This window comes from Chlamydotis macqueenii, chromosome 5, assembly GCF_036417535.1.
Source record: "Chlamydotis macqueenii isolate bChlMac1 chromosome 5, bChlMac1.mat, whole genome shotgun sequence".
NCBI lineage: Eukaryota > Metazoa > Chordata > Aves > Otidiformes > Otididae > Chlamydotis > Chlamydotis macqueenii.
The window spans coordinates 1,323,451-1,342,427 of NC_141560.1; the positions used below are offsets into that span (position 1 = coordinate 1,323,451).

The window sequence follows — 18,977 nt, forward strand, 5'->3', positions numbered from 1 at the left end:
GCCTCGCTGTATCACGCAGAGCAGTGCTGCTGCTGCTGCCTGGCAGCCACCGGCACGGCGCGGCCGTGTAGAGCGAGGGCTGGGGGTTGTGCTGGGAATGACCATTCCAAAACTCCTTTACAAACGAGCACAACGGCTGAAATGGTGTGCAAAGGAACACCTTCTGGCGTAGGCAGAAAGGTAGTGACAGAGGGAACGGTTACCTCCTGCAAGAATAGTACTCACGGCTCTCGGGGGGTGGGAAGAAAGACTTGCCGAGTGCTCCTTACTCCTGCCCCGCGCCCTGCAGGGGCTGCTGCGGGTGAAGCCTCGCAGCTGCTGGGGCCAGGCTGCAGCGCTGCTGCCACACTGTGGCTGCCCGGCAAAAGAACGTTGGATTTTTATTCCTTCCTAGCCCGTTCCAGAGAGTGTTCCTGAAGAGGCTGATGCAGAAGTAACCCTGCTGCCACAGGAGCTGGGGGGGTCTAATACCAGTACCGGGCTGGTGCCAGCCGCTCACGCATATTTAAAAACCAAAGAGAGGATGAAAATGTAACTGAAACAAGACTGATGGGTAGCTTGTGCATCCTGCTTCTGCCCCCCAAAGCGTCACACAATTAAAAGCAGCTGTCCTTTTTTATTACATGAAGTGTAAAAATTCAGACTCTCAGTAGAGGAAAATAAAAAGCAATTCTAATGAATTACAAAATGCACCATTATAAATGTATTGTACAACCATACTTTAAAAGATATTTTATCTTAAATCAAAATGTGCCAGTAATTGGTATCCAAGTACATTTCTCCCTGCTCCAGGAGCAACAGGGCAGGGGAAGGAGAAGCCTGGGTGACAAAGTGCCCCTGTGTACACACGGACAATGACAAACATGGAATGGTGTTAAAACACGTAAAAAGACAGCAGGGCAAGGTTTCCAAACTGAACTCTTAACATCACAGGAACATGATCTCAGGGGGGTGGCCAAGCCCCTTTGCTTCATATGAGAGTCACAGAAGTGCCCAACTCCTAAAATCCACGAAGTTCATTAAACAGAAGAATAGGAATCCTCTTGTTCTTCATCAGATGAGTCTGCTGCCTCAGCCACGAAGAGCTTCCCTACAGCAGGGGTCTGTTTCACTTCGGCAATAACAAAACAGGGGATGATTAGCGTGCGTGCCCGGGCTCAAAGAGCAGAAGGTCCAAAAAGCAGAGACGGAGAAACAGACAGCAGAAAAACTTAAACACACAGACTGTGGATACCCAACAAGCCAGCGGTGATGCGAAAGCGAAGGAGCTGAAAGGAGAAACAAAGAGTACTTACTCTTATCCAAACTGAACTCGGCTCTGCGTGACGCCGGCGTAGCGAGCACCCCTCCAGCCTGACAAAGGACAAAAAGGCTCTGCTCAGACAGCCCCCCAGCACCGGAGGCGCAGGACAGCTGGGGGGAACTGGCACCCGTGCCGTCTGGCACTGGAGTTACCTTGCCCTCTTGCTAGGCTACATTTTCACTAAAATGTAAACCCTTCAACTGCCACCCCTGCTTTCACTCAACTGGGGGCACAATCCAGGTTTCTGCTTCTGGGATCTCAGCTTTTCATGGAAAAGCCAGAAGAATTACACAACCTCGGGTACTGAAGGAATACACACACAGATTCAGGGGCTGTCTGATACAAGGCGAGAAGCACTGGTTCCTTTCCACCGTACACAAGAGTACAGCAGGAGCTCAATGGACATAAAGGTCACAGAATTCAAAAGCAGTTCCACATCCTGAAAAGCAGCAATGTTTTTAACCCTGACAATAAATAGCTCTTTTCTAACAAAAAGAACTTTTCTTCAAAAGAAGCAGATAATAAAATCCCAAAGTTTGGGAGGAAGCAGAGGAGAGTTCCTGTTGTCTGTCTGGAATACACACAACTAGTCTGTGACCCCAGGATTCCTCTGTCTGCTGCTTAGCAGAACTTCCCACCGTTACGGTGGAACTGGGCAACGTTCAAGGAAACCAGCATTACCGCCTTCTTCTTGATGTTGTGCCAGGTGCCTCTGCTGCCCTGCGTTTTCTTCTGCATTCTGAACACATGCCTGTCGTAATCGGTCCTGCAGATGTAATTGAGCACGTTAGCGCCACCAGCGTGCTGCCTACGGAATCCGCGGGATACGGGTAAAGGCATTACGCATACAGCTCTAATGCAGAAAGAAAATTAGCACGGCCATTAAAAACAGTTGTTGGTCACTTAAGTGTAAGAGCAGCTCTGGGAGTATAACCACGCAGAGGTGTTTAGTTAGATCACATGAGAGAATTCAACGCAAGTATCGGGCAAAGCTCCATCATCTTCCCAGATGATGTTCCTTTCTTGGCCGTTAGATAAAGTGGCACTTACTCCGCAAGCTTCGAGGTGACTCCAGTCCCAGTAAAGCCTGAAGCAATTGGGTTAACAGGTTTAAGACTCCAAATGAGCAGAGAAACCTTGGCTGAGGCTGAAGCCCCAGTCGCTGCCTTCTCCAAGAGTAACAGGACATGCGATTGCCACTGGGTTTGTTGCCCACACTTAGTTGGGTAGCTCACACTGTCCAAGGAAAGAGCTTTTTCTCAACAAACCCCTCAAGGGCTGCAGGATTTCCTAGGCACGCTTGAAGGCTGGAAGTGAACTGGTGTCCCAGTTCCAAGAGTGATCTTTCTCAGAAGACAAAAAAAAAAAAAAAAACCAAAACAATCTTGGAGTAAATGAGAAAGGAAAGGGTTGGCAGAGGGACAGCAGGAGTTCCTACCTGTTGATGGGTACCAGCATACCAGGGCTGATATGCTCGCACTGAGGGGTTTTCACCAGAGGGAAGACAGCTGAGGAAGGTGTGATCGGGTTGTCCGTAAGTGCAAAGGAGGTGTCATCATCATCGTCGTGGCTTCCCCGGAACATTGGCAACTACAAAGCCACATCGGAGCAATCAGTGACCTGCACTTTTTTACAAAGGTCTGCTGAAAAGGCTTCTCACAGATCTGCCTCACAGGAGCAACAGGACACGACTCTGAACCATGGTTGGGTCCCTCTTCCCCAAATGGAGGAGTCCCAGACTCTGTTCCCTCCTCAGCAGGCGGTTGCTCCCTGCCCTCACTGACTTCAGTTGCGTTTTTGACTCCACTGTGTCCCTCCTGACACAGAAACCAGCAACGTGCACAGAATGCAGGTCTGCAAGGACTCAACACAGCAGCCAAATGATGCCGCGATCGCGCTCTTGATACTGCTCCCATTGATGCCCGACATTTTGCTAGCCTTTTTTGGCTGCTACTACACATTTAAAAAATAATTTTATAAGCTCAAAACTGACCATTACTACCTGGGAGGAGGATTTCAGGATTACTCAGTGAATTTCCAGTCCTTCCATTTTGAAGACGGGGGAGAACTGGAAAGGTTCAGAGAGCAGCAACACAGATGATCAAAAGCGCAGCAGGTGCTGGCAGGGGAGAGCTAAACTGGCATCAGGGGTGAACGGGGAGCAGGACAGTTGTTCGCTGTCCCTTCCCCAAGAGAAGAGCGTGACAAAGTCAGCAGATGCGAGTTCAGAACAAATAAAAGATTACGCTGCTTCACACAGCAAGCCATTTGACTCTGGAACTTAGCACAAGGAATTGCAGACGTGAAGAGTCTGCATGGGTTAAGGGAGGGGTTGTGGAAGGGGAATCCGCTCATGGCTCCTAAACACAGAGCATTTCTCTCTGGAGGCGTACTGCTCACTACACATCACAGAAGGCAGCGAGCTTCTCTTGTACAGCTCAAACTAGGCAGAATGAATTTGCAGAAAAAAAGAGAAAAGGAGAACCCTTTTGAATCACTAGCTGAAACTGCATTCTACCAAAAGAGGAGTCTCCTGGAGAATTCCTCTGCAAAAACAGAGTGTCTTGGACACGGAGGCACTGATTCTTTCACAGCCAATCTGCTCACACCAGTCACAGGGGTTTCTCCACAGCACACTGCAGCTTACAGAAAGCAATGAAGTTACCACTGCTCCGGCTCCGACTTTCCAAGGAGCCATGGCATTATTCTGCTTCTGGACCCCTGCCAGAACAGGAAACGCACTGTTGCTCAAAAAAAACCCACAAATGAACAAACGCATCAAGAGACGAACGAGCACGGTTTGAGTCCCTGCAGGGACTAGAGTGCTGGTTTGAATAGGCAGAGCTAGCTTGGTCAGGTAGCAAGAGATGCGTCCTGAAATACACCTCAAAAATTCTCTACAGGGGAAAAAATAAATAATTCTGATAAATGAGTGGCAAACACTCACTCTCTTTACAAATGAAAACACGGTGGTAACTAACAGGTAGCGCGCCTCACCGCAGTGGAGCGGAGGTTTACCAGGCTCTCCAGCTGCGAGGTGCGTCTGGGGCAGCGGGAGGGAGGGCGCTGCTCCTGCCTCGGCTGCTGAAAACCAGCCCAGCTAAGGAAACGGCCAGCCCTGCAGCGCAATCAGGCAACAAAGAGGAGAGGAATTAAACAGGCGAGGGCCAGGGCGAGAGGAGAGCAGCACTCCCAAAGAGAAACCCACCCACAGACAGCGTCGAGGGGTCAGTGGTTTTAAACACGAGATGTGCTGAGAGGAGAGAAAACCCTGTGAGTACCAGCGTGACTGCAGAGAGTGCCCAGCTCCACAGCAGAAGGACCCAACGGTCAGCCCAGGACAGCAATATCGCGGCACCACCAGTGCCACGCAGCCCCAGGCGTCCCTCCCGCAGAGAGGGGAAGGGGCACCCTCACCACAGGCTGGATTTACACACCCAGTCAGCGCTAACGCCTGGCTGCAGAAGCCACCTTCCACACGTTCTCGCTGCCAGCGAAATAATCCTCTTCCCCCAAACCAAACCCACAAGATTTTATTGATGGAACCGAACCAGCCAACTTGCAATGCACCCTTGAAATACCAACCAGAAAAGCGTACGTGTACATCCGCTGTTTTCCCAGGTTTACCTTTACTCTCCTGTGCTGAAAGGGCGTCGCAGTAAAAATATCATCATGGTTGTCCTTCGGCAGATGGTCCAGGAAATCTCTCATCTGCTGCTTTCTTTTGAAGGTTCCCACTTTGGCAGTTATCGTAACCGACTCTTTCTTATCTACGTGAATCACAATATTAATTGTTCTAAGACATCAGCTATGTAGCATAGTTTCAAAACTTACTAACTACATCAACGCTGGTGATACAGAGTCCAGTCTCTCCTGTGTAGAAATGTTTTAGAGCTTCTTTGTGATGTTTTGAGTTCTTATACAATTTATGCTTTCAAAAAGAATTTCTCTACTATAACTGAATCGGAAGCTCGCTCCAGAGCCTTACACAGCCACGGCAAGTCTCAGACATCACCTTCACTCTCAGACTCTGATGCGTGTTTATGTCTGTATCTCTTATTACGTAACAAATACCAAATTTAAAATTATTTAAAGGCAACCAAATACCCACAACTAAGAAGTCAGTACCTTTCTGTTCTGGCTTTCCTGAAGCAGTGGTCTTCTTGGCACGTGTTTTGGAACCTTTTGCCTGTTGCTCTTCTACGTACTTCTGATGGCACTCCTCAGCAGAGCGAGACCCCACCGCCATGGCCACCTCCACCCAGAAGCCGTTCTTGTGCTTTGGAAATGAAGCGATGGCCCTGCCGAGAGAACGCAGCCACAGCCCTCGTCATGCCAAGGAACCTTACACTGCCAAGTAAAATGCCCAGAGGCCAACGGCCCTTCCAAGAAAGGACACTTGGACGTGGAGAGTCTTGTCTCTGGTGTCTCGTTCAGACCCTTTAAAACACCCGAAAGTTTATGTGAACAATTTACACTAGCAGCTCCGTTACAAGACAAATTTCTTCCTGATTTGCAGCAGGCTGCCCCCGACACGTGAGGTCATGCCTTTTCGGGTTTCTAATCTAGAAGAAACAAACCCAAACATGGTCATTTCATTACTTAATGTACGTATTAAATACTGCCCAGTAGCTTCAGTAATTGGACAATGCATTAATTAAACATTCTTGCAATTAATCTCCCTTTACAAAGCTTAAATACATATGCATGCCATGTTTAACGTTTTATTCCGTGAGGGGAGACAATATGCCACCTCTGACTTACTGTCGAAGTCACAAAGATGAAAAAAATTACCCCATTATTTATCTACTTATGTTTTTCAACTTCACTCATAGGAATGTTTATCACTTTTACCAAGATCAAGTATGTGTTTAAATAAAAGGTAGAGGAGTAGATTCTTAAAATTTTTCTCAATATCAACGTTCCTCTCGCTCTACACTGCTGACAGCGGTAGGGGCTGCTGTACGCTCACACATCTACAGTTATTTCAGAAAATACTCAGTTCTCTCCTTTATTTCACTTTTTATAAATTTGTTAACAAAATTTACTTTGTAAGAGGGAATTGAAACATAAAGGAAACCTTTAAAATAATGTGAAAGAGATTGAATCTGAAAAATCCAGACCACCCAACCCTTCAGCATGCTTTCCCTCCCAGCGTCTGAGGGAATCCTTGCCCCACGAAGACAGGGCCACCACTTGCCTGTAAAGCTTCTGCAATTCCTTTTCAGACCAACCATCAGCTGCCTCTGGGAAAAGTTCTAGAGATTTCTGCAGCCTTTCTTTCTCAGGTTCTCTTGCTTTTGCTGCTGAAGACTTGGCAGTATTAGAAACTTTACTGTTTGGGTTTTTATCAGATACTTTGGAATTCTTTTCTTTTACTGGCAATTCCTCTTCACTGGTTTCAGACTCAGTGTCAAATTCACAGAAATGCCTCGGAGGGTTGATTCTGCTTCTTGTCCTCACTGCCTTATCAGGCAGATGGGAAGCACTAGACTCACTAGAAGGGGTTTTTCCTTTAAGTGAATCAAAACCATCAGTGGATCCAGGCTCCCTTTGCCTCAGCAGCACGTTATGGGAGGCAGGGGGGTGTTTTACTGCCCTTGGTTCACGGAACACCTTGTTTGCATCATCCTGTGAACCTTTACAGTCAGAGGAAGATTTAGAGTTTCGAGTGTCCTTTTTAAATAAAGGTTGATTTTTCCTTTTGATAGACAGTGGGATATCTTCACTGGATTCCTCTTCCTCATCTTTGCTTGAGGATTCTCCTGTTAAAAGCTTGTCTGGAAGCTGTTTGGCTGACCTTAAAGAGTACTTGTAAGTGTGCCGATACACAGTCAATTCTCCATATTCTGTTCCTCTCTTTTCCCTTGTCGTTCCTGGGATTCTGCTATTATGGTTGTGTTTGTTTAGTTCTTCAGTATTTAAGGGATTCCGCTTAGCGGAAAGCTGCGTTTTCATTTCTGCACGATCACTTTCATCCTCATCTGAAACGAAGCGCCTGGCATCCTTGCTTCTGGCAGACTTGGTTTCTCCTTTGGAACTTCCTCCTTTTTCATTGTTTGTCCCTGAAAGAGAAGATGTCAGTATAACAGTGCAGATTGTAATGTGAATCATTACTGTTCTCAGCCCAGCAAAGACTAGCCCGCTGCGGGACGCGACGCATCCCACGCTCCGTGGGGACAGCCTGCAGCCTGTAGGAAGAGGCAGGCAGCACACCTCCAGCACGCAGCTCCTCGCGCTCCGCAGAAGCCTCTCCCCACCTTAACAGAACACTAGAGTTCAGGACAAGATCTTCTGTTGAATGGTCACGTTGGGATACAAATTAAAGACTGCTTTCCTCCAAAACACAACAAAATGTCACTTAAGAGAGAAACTGGTGATGTTAGGGAATGTTTCGTCCCGCTCTGTCCTGCCTGCCCTGTTCCCATTGAAGAGACACGTAGCACAGGTTATCTGCAACCCAGTTCCAAAGATTTACCTGACAGATAACTATAAACTCATTTCTGCTGTCAAGGGATGCCCATAACTTTACCAAACACGACTGAGTAAAACCAGCACCTGGTGAAGCTTCCCGAGATCGCCACACCTCCTTTGCTGTACGTGTCATTTACAGAAGTAGTTTGTATTTGAAGCTGTAGAACTAGGAAACTAGGCATTAATACTACTCATAATTCTTCACAGGAGAAGCAATCGACCACTGAAAGATGTAAAGAACTTCTTTGCAGTAACAGGACATCACCATACTGTGCCAGCACCCAACTCATAATCCCACAGATTCTAGTTAAAAAAAAAAAAAAATTTACCTTTACTTTGGCTTTTTGCTGTTTTTTCTGTTGCCTTCATGACTTCCTTTCTTTTATTCTTCTTAGAGATTAAACTGGTCTTTCTTTGGGATTTTTCACTACTAAACATCTTCAAAATAAAACAATTTAATCTAAACTTCTGCAAGAGATTACATATCAAGCCTACCGATGCCAGCTCTGAAAAAGCCAGATGTTTACAGGATGGGTAGATTTCAATGTCACTCAGTATCTGCTAAATACTATTTGATGAAGAGAGGTGTTCAGACAAATGCATGCACTACAGCTACTGAGCCAGACTCCCTTTAAATTTAAATATCTTTAAACACAAGTTAAAATCTTAAGACCTAGGACTGCCTGAGTTGGTGTTAACTGGACATACGTCTTCACTGCTGTAGCCGATGGCAAGCATTGGTGAACCCCCTGTTCCATAACATCAGCTAATCTTAGATAAAAACCGCCCACAGCTACCACAAAGAACGCTGCTGTCCTTCATTTGTTATCAGAACATTATCAAAAGTTGCTTAAAGCGTCGCAATAAGCAAGCACAGCACACCTCAATCAAAACTGGGGTGACCTGGGCAGGCGAGCCGAGGAAATACTGCTCAGTGTGGACCCCTGCGCAGAAGGGGAGAACCGAGACCCGCTCAGATGAACACCAAAGCTTACCCGCAGCGCTGACACCCCGTGGGTGATCACGCGCTCTGGCATTACAGCGCTACAGAAAACGTTCTCCTTGGGAACCTCTGCCCCCCAAACCAGTACCTGGGTGCCGCTTCCTGTCCGATACACTTGGCTTTCAAAAAACCACTTCTTTTTCCAGAAGTAATTCCCTATTATCCCCATTTTACAGGCAACAATTATCTGATTGAGATTATTTTTTGTTTGTTTTAAAATGTTTTTGTAATGTTTTCAAGATTTCCTGCCTCTTCAGGTACTTACAGGAGCTGTACTCTCTCTTAGAAACCTGGCAAGGTTTATTCGTTATATTTAGGATACACTTCAGTAACAATCTGCAACGTGATCTTACCATGCTCAAGTAATCTATTCCACCTTCTTGTATAGTAACGTTTAGTTTCTGATCAACAAACTCACGTTGCCCACACCAGAAACTTAATGGTGGTTTAACCAGACGGCCGCTACGAGTGTAAACTCTGCTGGAGTCATTGCGTATGGAATTGTAATTTGGTGTTGTATCTATGGAAAAACAAAACAAAACAAAACCAAGAAAGATAGTTTTGTCCCAAATATATGGAAAAATTCAGCTTTGCAGACTTCACAAGCATAGGAGCAATACTGCACTTAAACCAGCTCATTTGCAGTGATACATGGAAAATATAAAGCTTCCTACAATGTAATGTTGTTCTTTCAAAAGCGTTCAGGTTAGAAACAAGCATACCTCAACATGACTGAAGTGATAATCTTCACAAATTATTAGATTTACCGTTGTGAACTCTTTATGTTTACTTTGTTTAGGTTATAAATACAGCAAAAGTCATATAGAGAAGGAGAATGATAAAGAAAAGTTGGCACACTGAGCAAATCCTAACTGTAATGAAAGAGGGGGAAAAACCCCAAAAACCAGCTTTCATAGTGTTAAGCAAGAAAATCTGACCAAAGCCCTACTGGAACCTACAACAAGGTATTAAAGAGAAGTCAGAGTTAAACCCAAAAGCTGTTAGTGCTCGCAGCAAAGCTAGGATTGCATTACAAGAGAAAGGGAAATTAAAAAAAGATGCATCAATAGGTTATGGCTCTACAACCATTTCCTTCGGAAACCAAGCCAACGTGATGAATTTTTCCACAATCCATTCCATCCATCCCCAGTTGTTATCACTCTCTGTGCCTCAACTCTGGCAAAAACACTGAGATGCTATAAAATAAACCTGCTCAAGGACTCGACAGGAGTTAAAACTAACCCAGCGGGCACTGCAGGGGAGGAGCCTTGATAGAGGACTGAAATCCCACAGGCGGCCCAAGAGGACTAAGAAGAGCGTACGTTCTGCAAAATAGCAACTGGAAAAAAAATTCAGTCAAGTTTGCTGTCAGAGTAAACAGCTGTGGGTCATTGCTTTCAGCCACTACAGACCAGAACAGCCTCCTGCTCCTCCCGCAGGGTTCACCCTCAGGACAGCCCTCAACACTTGTACACCACCAAACCAGGCACAGAGAAACGCACCAACGCTCCTGATCACTGCAGCCCAAGCGAACGCAAACCAAAAACTGCACCCAGCTACTTTGTCACCTCTTCCACACAGCCTAATTAACAAGATAAGAACCAGGCAGGTATCTTTCACTGGGGAAACCAGCTCTCAAATAAACCCCAACTTTTTTCCCCAAGAAAAAGATTGTTAAGCACTCACAAGCATTTTCATCATTCCTGGGTGATACTACATAAGTGGTGTTTCTGGTTTCAGGTTTCTTTACATTTTTTGCTGAGTCTCCTGCGTTTTTCAACACATCCGTATGCACCACCAAGTCACACTCTTCATTTTCATCCTCATCAGTGCTTTGTTTTTGGTCTTTCCTAAGGATTTGTAGTTTAAGAAAAGAAATAATAAACATCTGAAAAAGTTGTCCTTTAAGGACACATTAACTTAGGTAAACTTGAAGTCTTCTCCTCACCTCGGCAAAAGCCCGGTAGCACAGTGCAGTGTATTCGTACAGACACCACGCGAGTGGAAAAAAACAAACCAGCATAATGAAGAAAGGTAAAAGGGCAAAGTGGTGACCAGTATTGCCCTGGAACATAGTCTTCATGCACACATCTACAATCTTTCATACTCCTCTAGTATAGTATTCTTCAAAAGCAAAATCTCAGGAAATACTGAAAAGAACATTACAATGAAACAATCTCCAAAGAAATTACCTTCTTCTTTCCTCAAGAAACTCCTCAACATATTCCTTCCACCTTTTGGAAAATCCATATGTAAATCTTTTGATGAATCGGTAGGGAAAACCTGTTTGGAACAGAAGCAGCATTAACAATAGCTGAGCAGTACTTCTAATCAGAAAGGGCAGAAATGATACCCAGTACAATCACGGTTCTGTAAGTGCCTCGGAATCTCACTGCATCTTTAAATGCTAGAGACAGGTCTCCTCAGCTTGAGAGAACAGCATACTCCATAGAGAATTCAACCAAGGGCTCTCTCTGGAGAGAACATCCGAGTTTCCTGGGAACCAGGAGCATAACCTTTCCCCGTTCATCCAGCTGGACCGGCCCGTGGCTTCTCTGCAGGGTGCCCGAGGTCCCCGAGAAAGCCGGAGGTTTCCGAGCTCCGGTTAGCTCTAAGCTGTTCAGGACTTGACCATATCAAGGAAACTCCACTTGGAAGAACCAAGTTTATTTTGTTTGATACAGAAGCTGTTCAATTGAGAGCACACGGACCGTTCATGAGGCTTAGACAAGGAACAACTGCATCAGGATCAGGTGCGGTATTACAGCAAACATTTATTCCACCTGTGCCAGAGCCGGTCTTTACGTTCCTAGAGCTGCCTGCAAGCACTAACGTGGCAGCTCATTTCCTAGTGAACGCAACAGAGGATGCATGTGAGGCAAGAAAAATAGAATAAAGCCTAGCCTAAATTTAACTTCAATCTCCTTTCAAATTCCACATGCTTTGAAAGTAGTTTTGCTGGATTCGGTATAACTTACCACTTAGACCCCAAAGATGGATCAGTTTCCTCAATTATAAAGCACTGACACCATCTCTAGTCTGTCTCCAAACAGCAATTCCACGTAGCATTGCAGAGTTAGTGGTTAATTACTGAACAGTAAGTCACAGGTAGAATGCGAACACCAGAGTACTTTCAGTAGTGTATAACCAATCCCTATCTGAATGTCTTAGCACTATTTAAAAGCCAAAACATTGACCAAAATTACATAAAGGCAATCCTAGCAAAAACTAATCTCTTTAGAAGAACGTACCCAGTAGCCAACTTCCTGCTCTGAAAGCCCTCTGTGACTGCAGCACCCGAGAAATGCCAGCTACAACTAACATCAGATAGATTTAGATCCGACGCTGAGCCACTTTCCAGCACGTGCTGAACACCCACCAAACCCAATTAGCAGGGTGAGACAAAACGCTCACTTCAGCTGCATGTTCCATCTTAAGTCTAAAGCCCTTCTCGGTTTGTAATGTTACACCACGAATCACCTTCTTACCTTCTTTTCTCATGGAAGCTGAGTCTATATTGCCCTGTAGCAAGTAGATCCTGCCAGATGCCGTTTTAACTTGGTTGTGCGCTATGCGCTCCGTAATCGCGTTACTATGCCAAGGCAGGTCATTCATATCTCTAAGAAAAGACAGAAAACGTGAAGAACAGAAGTAAAACATTGTTTTCATAGAAGAAGCAATTTAACACTAGGATACTGATATTCCATGAGCCTGGCAGTGTTACATGTTTTACGAGCGATACAGACGCTGGCAGGATGTGCCAGGGTTTCTTTTCTCAGCACAGAAGAGATGCAGTTCTGGCCTCGCCTAATACTTGGACGGGAGACAGAACGAACATGTCAGCTACAGCAAGCGTCAGTCACAGAACATGACCCTGGCATCAGGCTGCAGAAGCACAGTGGACTGGAGGACTCCATCCAGCTCATTATTGCAGCGATACGATTATGCAAGCTGCAAAACTACCATTATACAGGTCAAAAATAAGAAGTGTGTGGAACTGCTTCCAGCAGTTCCCAAGACATTGGAAGAATACAAATCTCCAAGCTCCAGCTATTCAGCCTGGTGAAGATGCTATTGTCTTTCTAGCTCAGATGCTGAAAGCCCACCAACATGTTTTATGTTGCATTTAAATCAGAAAATATTTCCTTACTTCCGCTTTCCTTCGACATATATTGCAGTGTTATCATCCATCACTTTAATCCTCCAACTGGCTAGGCAGACATTTTTCTGTTACAAACAAACAAACAAAAAAAATAAGTTCGACTAAGCTGTGCAGCATCACCAAGGCATTAACAAAATATAAACAAACTCCCAAATAACGTGAGAAGATATTTAGGCACTGTCATCCAGACCAGAAAAACTGAAAACAACCATTGTACACGTCAATGTTGAAGCATAATCAAACTGGAGTCTAATGCACAAGTGAGGACAGGAATTTAAATTACAGACACTTTTCAATAATTTAATGCTGACTTTCGGAAGACAAAGTCATTGGCCAAGACCTCTAGCAAATCCAAAAAGCTCCTCACAAAAAATACCAACACTATGCCATAGCTCTTACACTTACCTGTTCCTTATCTCAGTCAAAGCTCATCATAAAGGTAACTTATTTTTTGTAATACAGGACAACATATCAATCATGCTTGACAATGGCGAGGGAGAACAACACAATTTACTTGCTCAACTTGCAGAGGACAGCAATCCCACAGACTTCTCCGGGGAACAACGGAAACTCAAACCTTGGGAAGGTATGCTTCCACCAGTTTCCTAAACGACTCACTGAGGAACATGGCACGCTTCAAAAATACAAGATGAACATTGTCATCTTGGAGTACAGGGAAAAAAGAAATCCTTTTGATGGGAAAGCGTTTAGCAGCACAATCTAATAAAATAATAGTTTATTCTCTTCTGAGCGCTCATTATTTTTGACAAGAAGAAAAATAAATAAATCCCAGCTATGAGCTACAAGCGGCCCAGAGGAATCTATCAGCTGCCCTACAGCATTAAGTTCTCCCACCTCTTTGTCTGTTTTGCCAGTAACTTGATCTTTACGGGGTTTATCCAGAGGCTTTTGCTTCCTTGGAATGTGGACTCTGGGAGAAGCGAGCATAATACTACATAAGCACTGTGTGGGCTTCTGAGAATTAGTCTCCAGTAGCTTTTCTACTCCGTGAGCAGCTTGCTTATCACTTGGCTGCAACTCTCTTCTGTCTTGATGGAGTTCAGTACACTTTGCTTCTCCGTTTCCCCCGTCTTGTAACTGATCCCCATTTTCTAAAGGGGTAGAGTTTACATTCACAGAACCAGTCACTGTATTTTGAGACATTTCATCGTCAGCATCCACTGATTCTATAAGGAAATGATCCTGATCGTCCCCGTTGGTGGCCGCATACGCTGTAGGACCATCGGTGAGCTGCTCAGGAAGAGCAGGTTTGACGAATGGCTTTTCCGTAGTTGTGGAAGGAGGAATGTTCTGCTTGGTTGGGTTTGAAGGCGTTGGATCTGCTCATTAAAAAAAAATAACACAGAAATTAGTGATACTTGAGAACAAATTAAAAATGCATTCATAAAGTCAGCTCCACTTTTAATAAGAGGAGGTTGCATGGATTAGCTGTACTACAAGTGCCCATTTCCATTGTCAATGTTAACAGCAGGCCGCCCTCTGAATTTCTTCAGACTAGCTTTTCCTCACCACCAGAGCAATACCCCTGCTGTTTAGGACTAACAGAGGTCCCCCCTTCCCCCCAGACCAAGCTAAGGCACACCCCATCTACTACTAGTGTATCTGTACGATTCTTCCTGTCTTTTCTTTAACGACGTCTCCTTGCAGAGAAAGGAAAAAAAGAAATCTCAAATATTTCCTTGTTTCCAAAGCTCAGGATCTGGACTTGTAGCCGTGCTGCTGCTATGCCAGGCGCTACAAGCACTGGGATTTGAGTTTTCAGATAAATTCAGTTTTGAAGTTGAACACTACTAAGACCTTGGCGGGCATCATTTTCTTCATCTGCACTTTCAAAACTGAATTACAGGACAGAAGCACGTACAGGGCTGCTCTCAAGTAACAATATGGGAAAAATAAATACAAGAGAGTTTCTCATGGACCCAAACTTTTCCTCTTAGGTAGATGGCGTTGCTTGTCAGCAGAGACAGCGCGCTCAAACAGACTAACGATGTCAAGCGTCAAGGTCAGAAGCCCCCAGCCCTAAACCTCAGTTAAACCAAGTCCGAGGCCATCTCCAGGTTTGAAAAAGCAGATTTGCAGGTTTCTTGCTCCATTTTCCACAGCGTGCGAGACATTATAAGCAAGAACAGAAACCCTGAAGTCAAGGAAGTTTTTTCAGGTGTTTTTAAGAGCAATACCAAGTACCTTTTCGCTGCTGCTGCTGCTGCAGTTTCCGCTTTACACGCAAGAAGAACTTCTGAGGAGACTCCAGTACAAGAGGGTCCACAGCTAGTGCTTCTGTGGTTTGGTTCCCAGGAATCTGAGCGCGAACTAATTCTGGAAAATAACAGGACAAAAAGAGTCTTTGAATTTGGGGAAGAAAAACGTTTTCATGCGGGGGACAGGGAAGGCAATACTAAACTCCGCCATACAGCAATACGCTTGCTTTTCTTTCCCCCGACGGATAGGCAGTACGAGCTTTCCCCTGCACCGGGGGTTAGCTGTTGCGCCGCCCCAGCTGCACGCGAGAAACACCCTCAGATGTGCACAGGCATGGCTGGCTGCACCCAGCCCACAGGCTTGGAGAGGCCTACATGCGGGGTGGGTTTCATAGCTCCCGAGGGACACCGCTCGTCACTGCCCCCCACCCGGACACTGAGCTGTTGACCAGTGCCCTCTGGATGCGACCATCCAACAGTTCCTCATCTACCACCCATCAAATCCACATCTGGCCAGTTTAGAGAAGGATGTTATGGGGGACCGCGTCAAAGGCCTTACGGAAGTCCAGACAGACAACATCCAGAGCTCCTCCCTTGTCCACTGATGGACGCTCCATCACAGAAGGCCCCCAGGTTGGTCAGACAGGACCTGCCCTTGGCGAAGCCATGCTGGCTGTCTCAAACCACCTCCCTGGGCCTCAGCACGGCTTCTAGGAGGATCTGCTCCATGAGCTGCCCAGGCACAGAGGCGAGGCTGACAGGCCGGTCATTCCCAGTGTCCTCCCTTCTACCCTTTTTAAAAATGGGTGCAACGTTTGCCTTCTTCCAGTCACCATAATAATGGTTTAATCTCGTCTTTATTGCACCCAACAGAAATACAAACAGTAACAAGTGGGTTTATGTTGCAGCAAGGAGATTTAGGAAGACTTTTTCATATCTAAGCATAAAACAAGAGCACTGCCACGTCCGTAACTGAAGTTCTTCTTAGAACAACTGGAAAACCCCCCAGTGCAAACAGCACACAGCTGCCCATGCCGCCGGCCAGATGAGACAGGCTGAGCGCTCAGCCTAGTTTTCTGCAATTATGTCTTAAAACGAACACAAACCGCGTAGGTCTTGACCCCCACCCTAAACTGGATAAAAGTTTAGTAGAGGAGATTTGTAACTACTGTACTTCAAACAGGAACACACGCAGCAATGAAGCATAACCCTTCTGCTAAAGCAGCCACTATTTCACTGGGTCTCCCACTCTGGGTGATCGTAGCATGAGAATTAACAGGGCACTGGGACACCTTCCTCTCCGAAATATCTCCGTTGCCTTTACGGATGCCCATGAACCAGAAGGAAGGCCGTTCCTACTCGCCTATAGCGGCCACAGCGCCTTGACAGGAGGGGACACAAGTTCAGGTTCCACCAGCTAGTCCGAAACAGAAGATGGACTGGAAAAGCCATCAGACCAGGCTGCCCAGGGAAACGCCTCGGAAGGATCTCAAAACCCAAGCAGTTCTTCCACCAGCCTTCCTCCTTTCTGTATTGACTGGAGGGAGCACCTAAAGTAATTGTTGGTTCTGATTTTTTTCACTTACAAAGTGCAATTTTCAGGTTTTGAGATGTCGCAAAGGGTCAGTCCCGTTCACAAACAGAACAGAGGGAGCAGCTAAACCCAGACTGAGCAGGAGAGGGAGAAAACACCGTGTGGGGATTCCTCTAAGGCAAAGAGAGTGGAAGAGACATCAGCTACGGGACAGACACGTGTTAGCACCAAAGGCGCACCTATCCAGGTTTCTGGGGGAGGAAAACCAGTGCTGGTACCAGTATTTCTCACGCCCGTGAAGACACCCTGGCAGCTTTTCCCAGCCCCTGGAAGCACCCCGAGCGACGCCAGAGGGAGCCGCGGCGAGCTAGAGGTGAGGTAAGAGCCAGCTTTCCCGGAGGAGCACGCCAACAGACCTTGTCCAGGCGGGAGGAGCTCGGCGGGTCCCCGCCGCCCGCCCGCCGCCAGCGCCGGCTTCTGCCAGCGCCCCGGCCCCGCGGCCTTCAGGCCGGGCGTCAGGATCCGGTCGCTGCCGCAGCTCCCCGGCTGCCCCTCTTCCGCCGGCGGCCCGCCGTCCTGCCGCTGGACCCCGCTCTTCATCCGCTGGAAGATTTTGGCCGGGGACTCGTGGGCGGGAGACTCGCCCGCCCGCCGCTTCAGCCACCGCTCGGGGCCGGGGCCGGGGCCGGGGCAGGGCCGGATCTCGCTGACATTCAGCGGCTCCCCGCCGCCCGCGCTGCCCGCCAGCAGCGTGGACTGGAAGAGGGCGCCGGCCGCCGGCCCTCCTCCGGCGCGGTTCTCCGGCTCCGCCGCGATCCTGAGGGAGCCCTGGCAGCGCAGGAGCTCCTTCAGCGGGGTCAGCGTGCCCGCGGGGACGCTGCTGAGGGACACCGACCGGAACGGCAGCTCTCCCCGGCGAGGGGCCGGGGGGGCGCCGGCGGGGCTGCGGGTGGGAGTCGCCACCATCTTGCCGCGGAGCCGCGCTCCCCCTGAGCCCCGCGGTGCCTGCGCGCCCCCGCGCTCCCCGCCAGCCGCCGGCAGCGCCGGGGCCCAGCCCGCCACCGCTCCGCCAGGATTCGAGCGCAGCCGCCGCGCCCGGATTGGCGGCGGGGCCGCGCCGCGTCACTGCCCGCCCGGGCGGCGAGAATCGCCGCGCGAGGGGAGGGGGGACGAAACAGCGCCGAGGAGAAGCTGCGCATCAGCATTTAGGGAGAGGGCGGCGTGTCCTCCCCCTTTCTCTCGGCGGAGTGGTTCAGTCCGTCCCGCCCCGCGCGGGGGGCGTGGTTCTGCCGCCGCAGAGGCGGGAGCGGCCGTTAGCGCTGTGACGGGCGGCGGCAGCGGGCAGCGTGTCCGGCGGCAGCAGCCCCGGGCTCTCCTCAGGCGCCAACAGGGACCCAGGCGCAGGCAGGGAGGCCTGGGCGCTCCTTGCTCCCGGGCCCGGGTGAAATAAAAGAGAGAAAATGAGCGTAAAGAGTTCGCTAGCGCATTTCGGCAGCATCCAGACTTCCTCCTGGGACCGGGCCTGCAAAGTCACCGCGGGATGTAACTACGTGTGGGTTTTCTGAAAGAGAACAATAAATCCAGTCTGTAGCCGTTGGCTTACATAGGGGTTGTAGTTCGGGCTCTGAAAACTACTGTCTCGGTCTCAGTGGAAAGTTTAAGTGGGAGAGTTTCCTATTTCAGGTGGGAAAAGTTGCATCCTACAGCAGATAGCAGCAGCTTTACCCCGCTGCCTGGCTCTCCTGGTTAAGGAGGAGGCGCAGGGACTCGCTGGCGGAGTCGGGTGTGCCTGGGGTTTACGTTCGTCCGGGGTAACTCAGTTAGAAATTCAGTTAGGAGTTCAGTTTTGAGTAAGAAATAACCTCAGTGTTTACTGTAATTGACCAAATGCCTATTAATGAAGAATACCTGCATTAAAAAAAAAAGTAGTTATGCTGGATATTTTGGGGTTCTATTTGGTATTTTGCAACTTAATTTTTTTTGTTGTTGTAATTAGAAGTCTTTGGGCTTCTTACAGAAAATGCGTATGCTACTTAGTGGCCTGGGTTATATAGCAGACAATGATCCTGTGCTTGCTGCTACCTAAAATTCCTAGGAATTGATATGCAGAGGAGCAAAACCCAGACACACAGTTGTCAGTGTTGAGAATCAAAGGTAGGTGCATATGGGGAGTGGGGCCATGAGCTCTAAAGAAAATAGTTCAGTGAGAAGCGTGTTTTGCGAGGTTATATGGCCATGAAGCCTCTTGGTGAGGGTTTCACGTGTGTCTGAGCTGCTCCACC

At 47.7% G+C, this 18,977-nt stretch overlaps 1 protein-coding gene across 1 annotated transcript; it reads right to left on the reverse strand.

Moving 5' to 3' along the window:
• Positions 1 to 596: 596 nt before the first annotated feature.
• MIS18BP1 (MIS18 binding protein 1) lies at positions 597 to 17,661 on the reverse strand. Its single transcript, XM_086748379.1, has 16 exons — positions 17,112 to 17,661; positions 15,148 to 15,279; positions 13,798 to 14,282; positions 12,931 to 13,007; positions 12,269 to 12,399; positions 10,973 to 11,063; positions 10,467 to 10,630; positions 9,134 to 9,300; positions 8,107 to 8,215; positions 6,504 to 7,368; positions 5,411 to 5,604; positions 4,931 to 5,073; positions 2,742 to 2,893; positions 1,985 to 2,069; positions 1,296 to 1,353; positions 597 to 1,111 (listed from the first exon to the last, which is right to left on the reverse strand). Exons 1-16 carry the CDS (start codon positions 17,659 to 17,661, stop codon positions 1,020 to 1,022), a joined length of 3,495 nt encoding a protein of 1,164 aa, XP_086604505.1. The 3' UTR covers positions 597 to 1,019.
• Positions 17,662 to 18,977: the final 1,316 nt, after the last annotated feature.

What these genes read in the sequence shown, in the direction of transcription:
- MIS18BP1 (XM_086748379.1), bottom strand. Translation starts at nt 17,661, where the DNA reads ATGGTGGCGACTCCCACCCGCAGCCCCGCCGGCGCCCCCCCGGCCCCT. An exon ending in GCAGCAGCAGCAGCGAAAAG is followed by an intron (nt 14,283 to 15,147) that starts GTACTTGGTATT and finishes TTTAATGAGCAG; the next exon opens with ATCCAACGCCTTCAAACCCA. An exon ending in TATGTCGAAGGAAAGCGGAA is followed by an intron (nt 12,400 to 12,930) that starts GTAAGGAAATAT and finishes GTCTTTTCTTAG; the next exon opens with AGATATGAATGACCTGCCTT.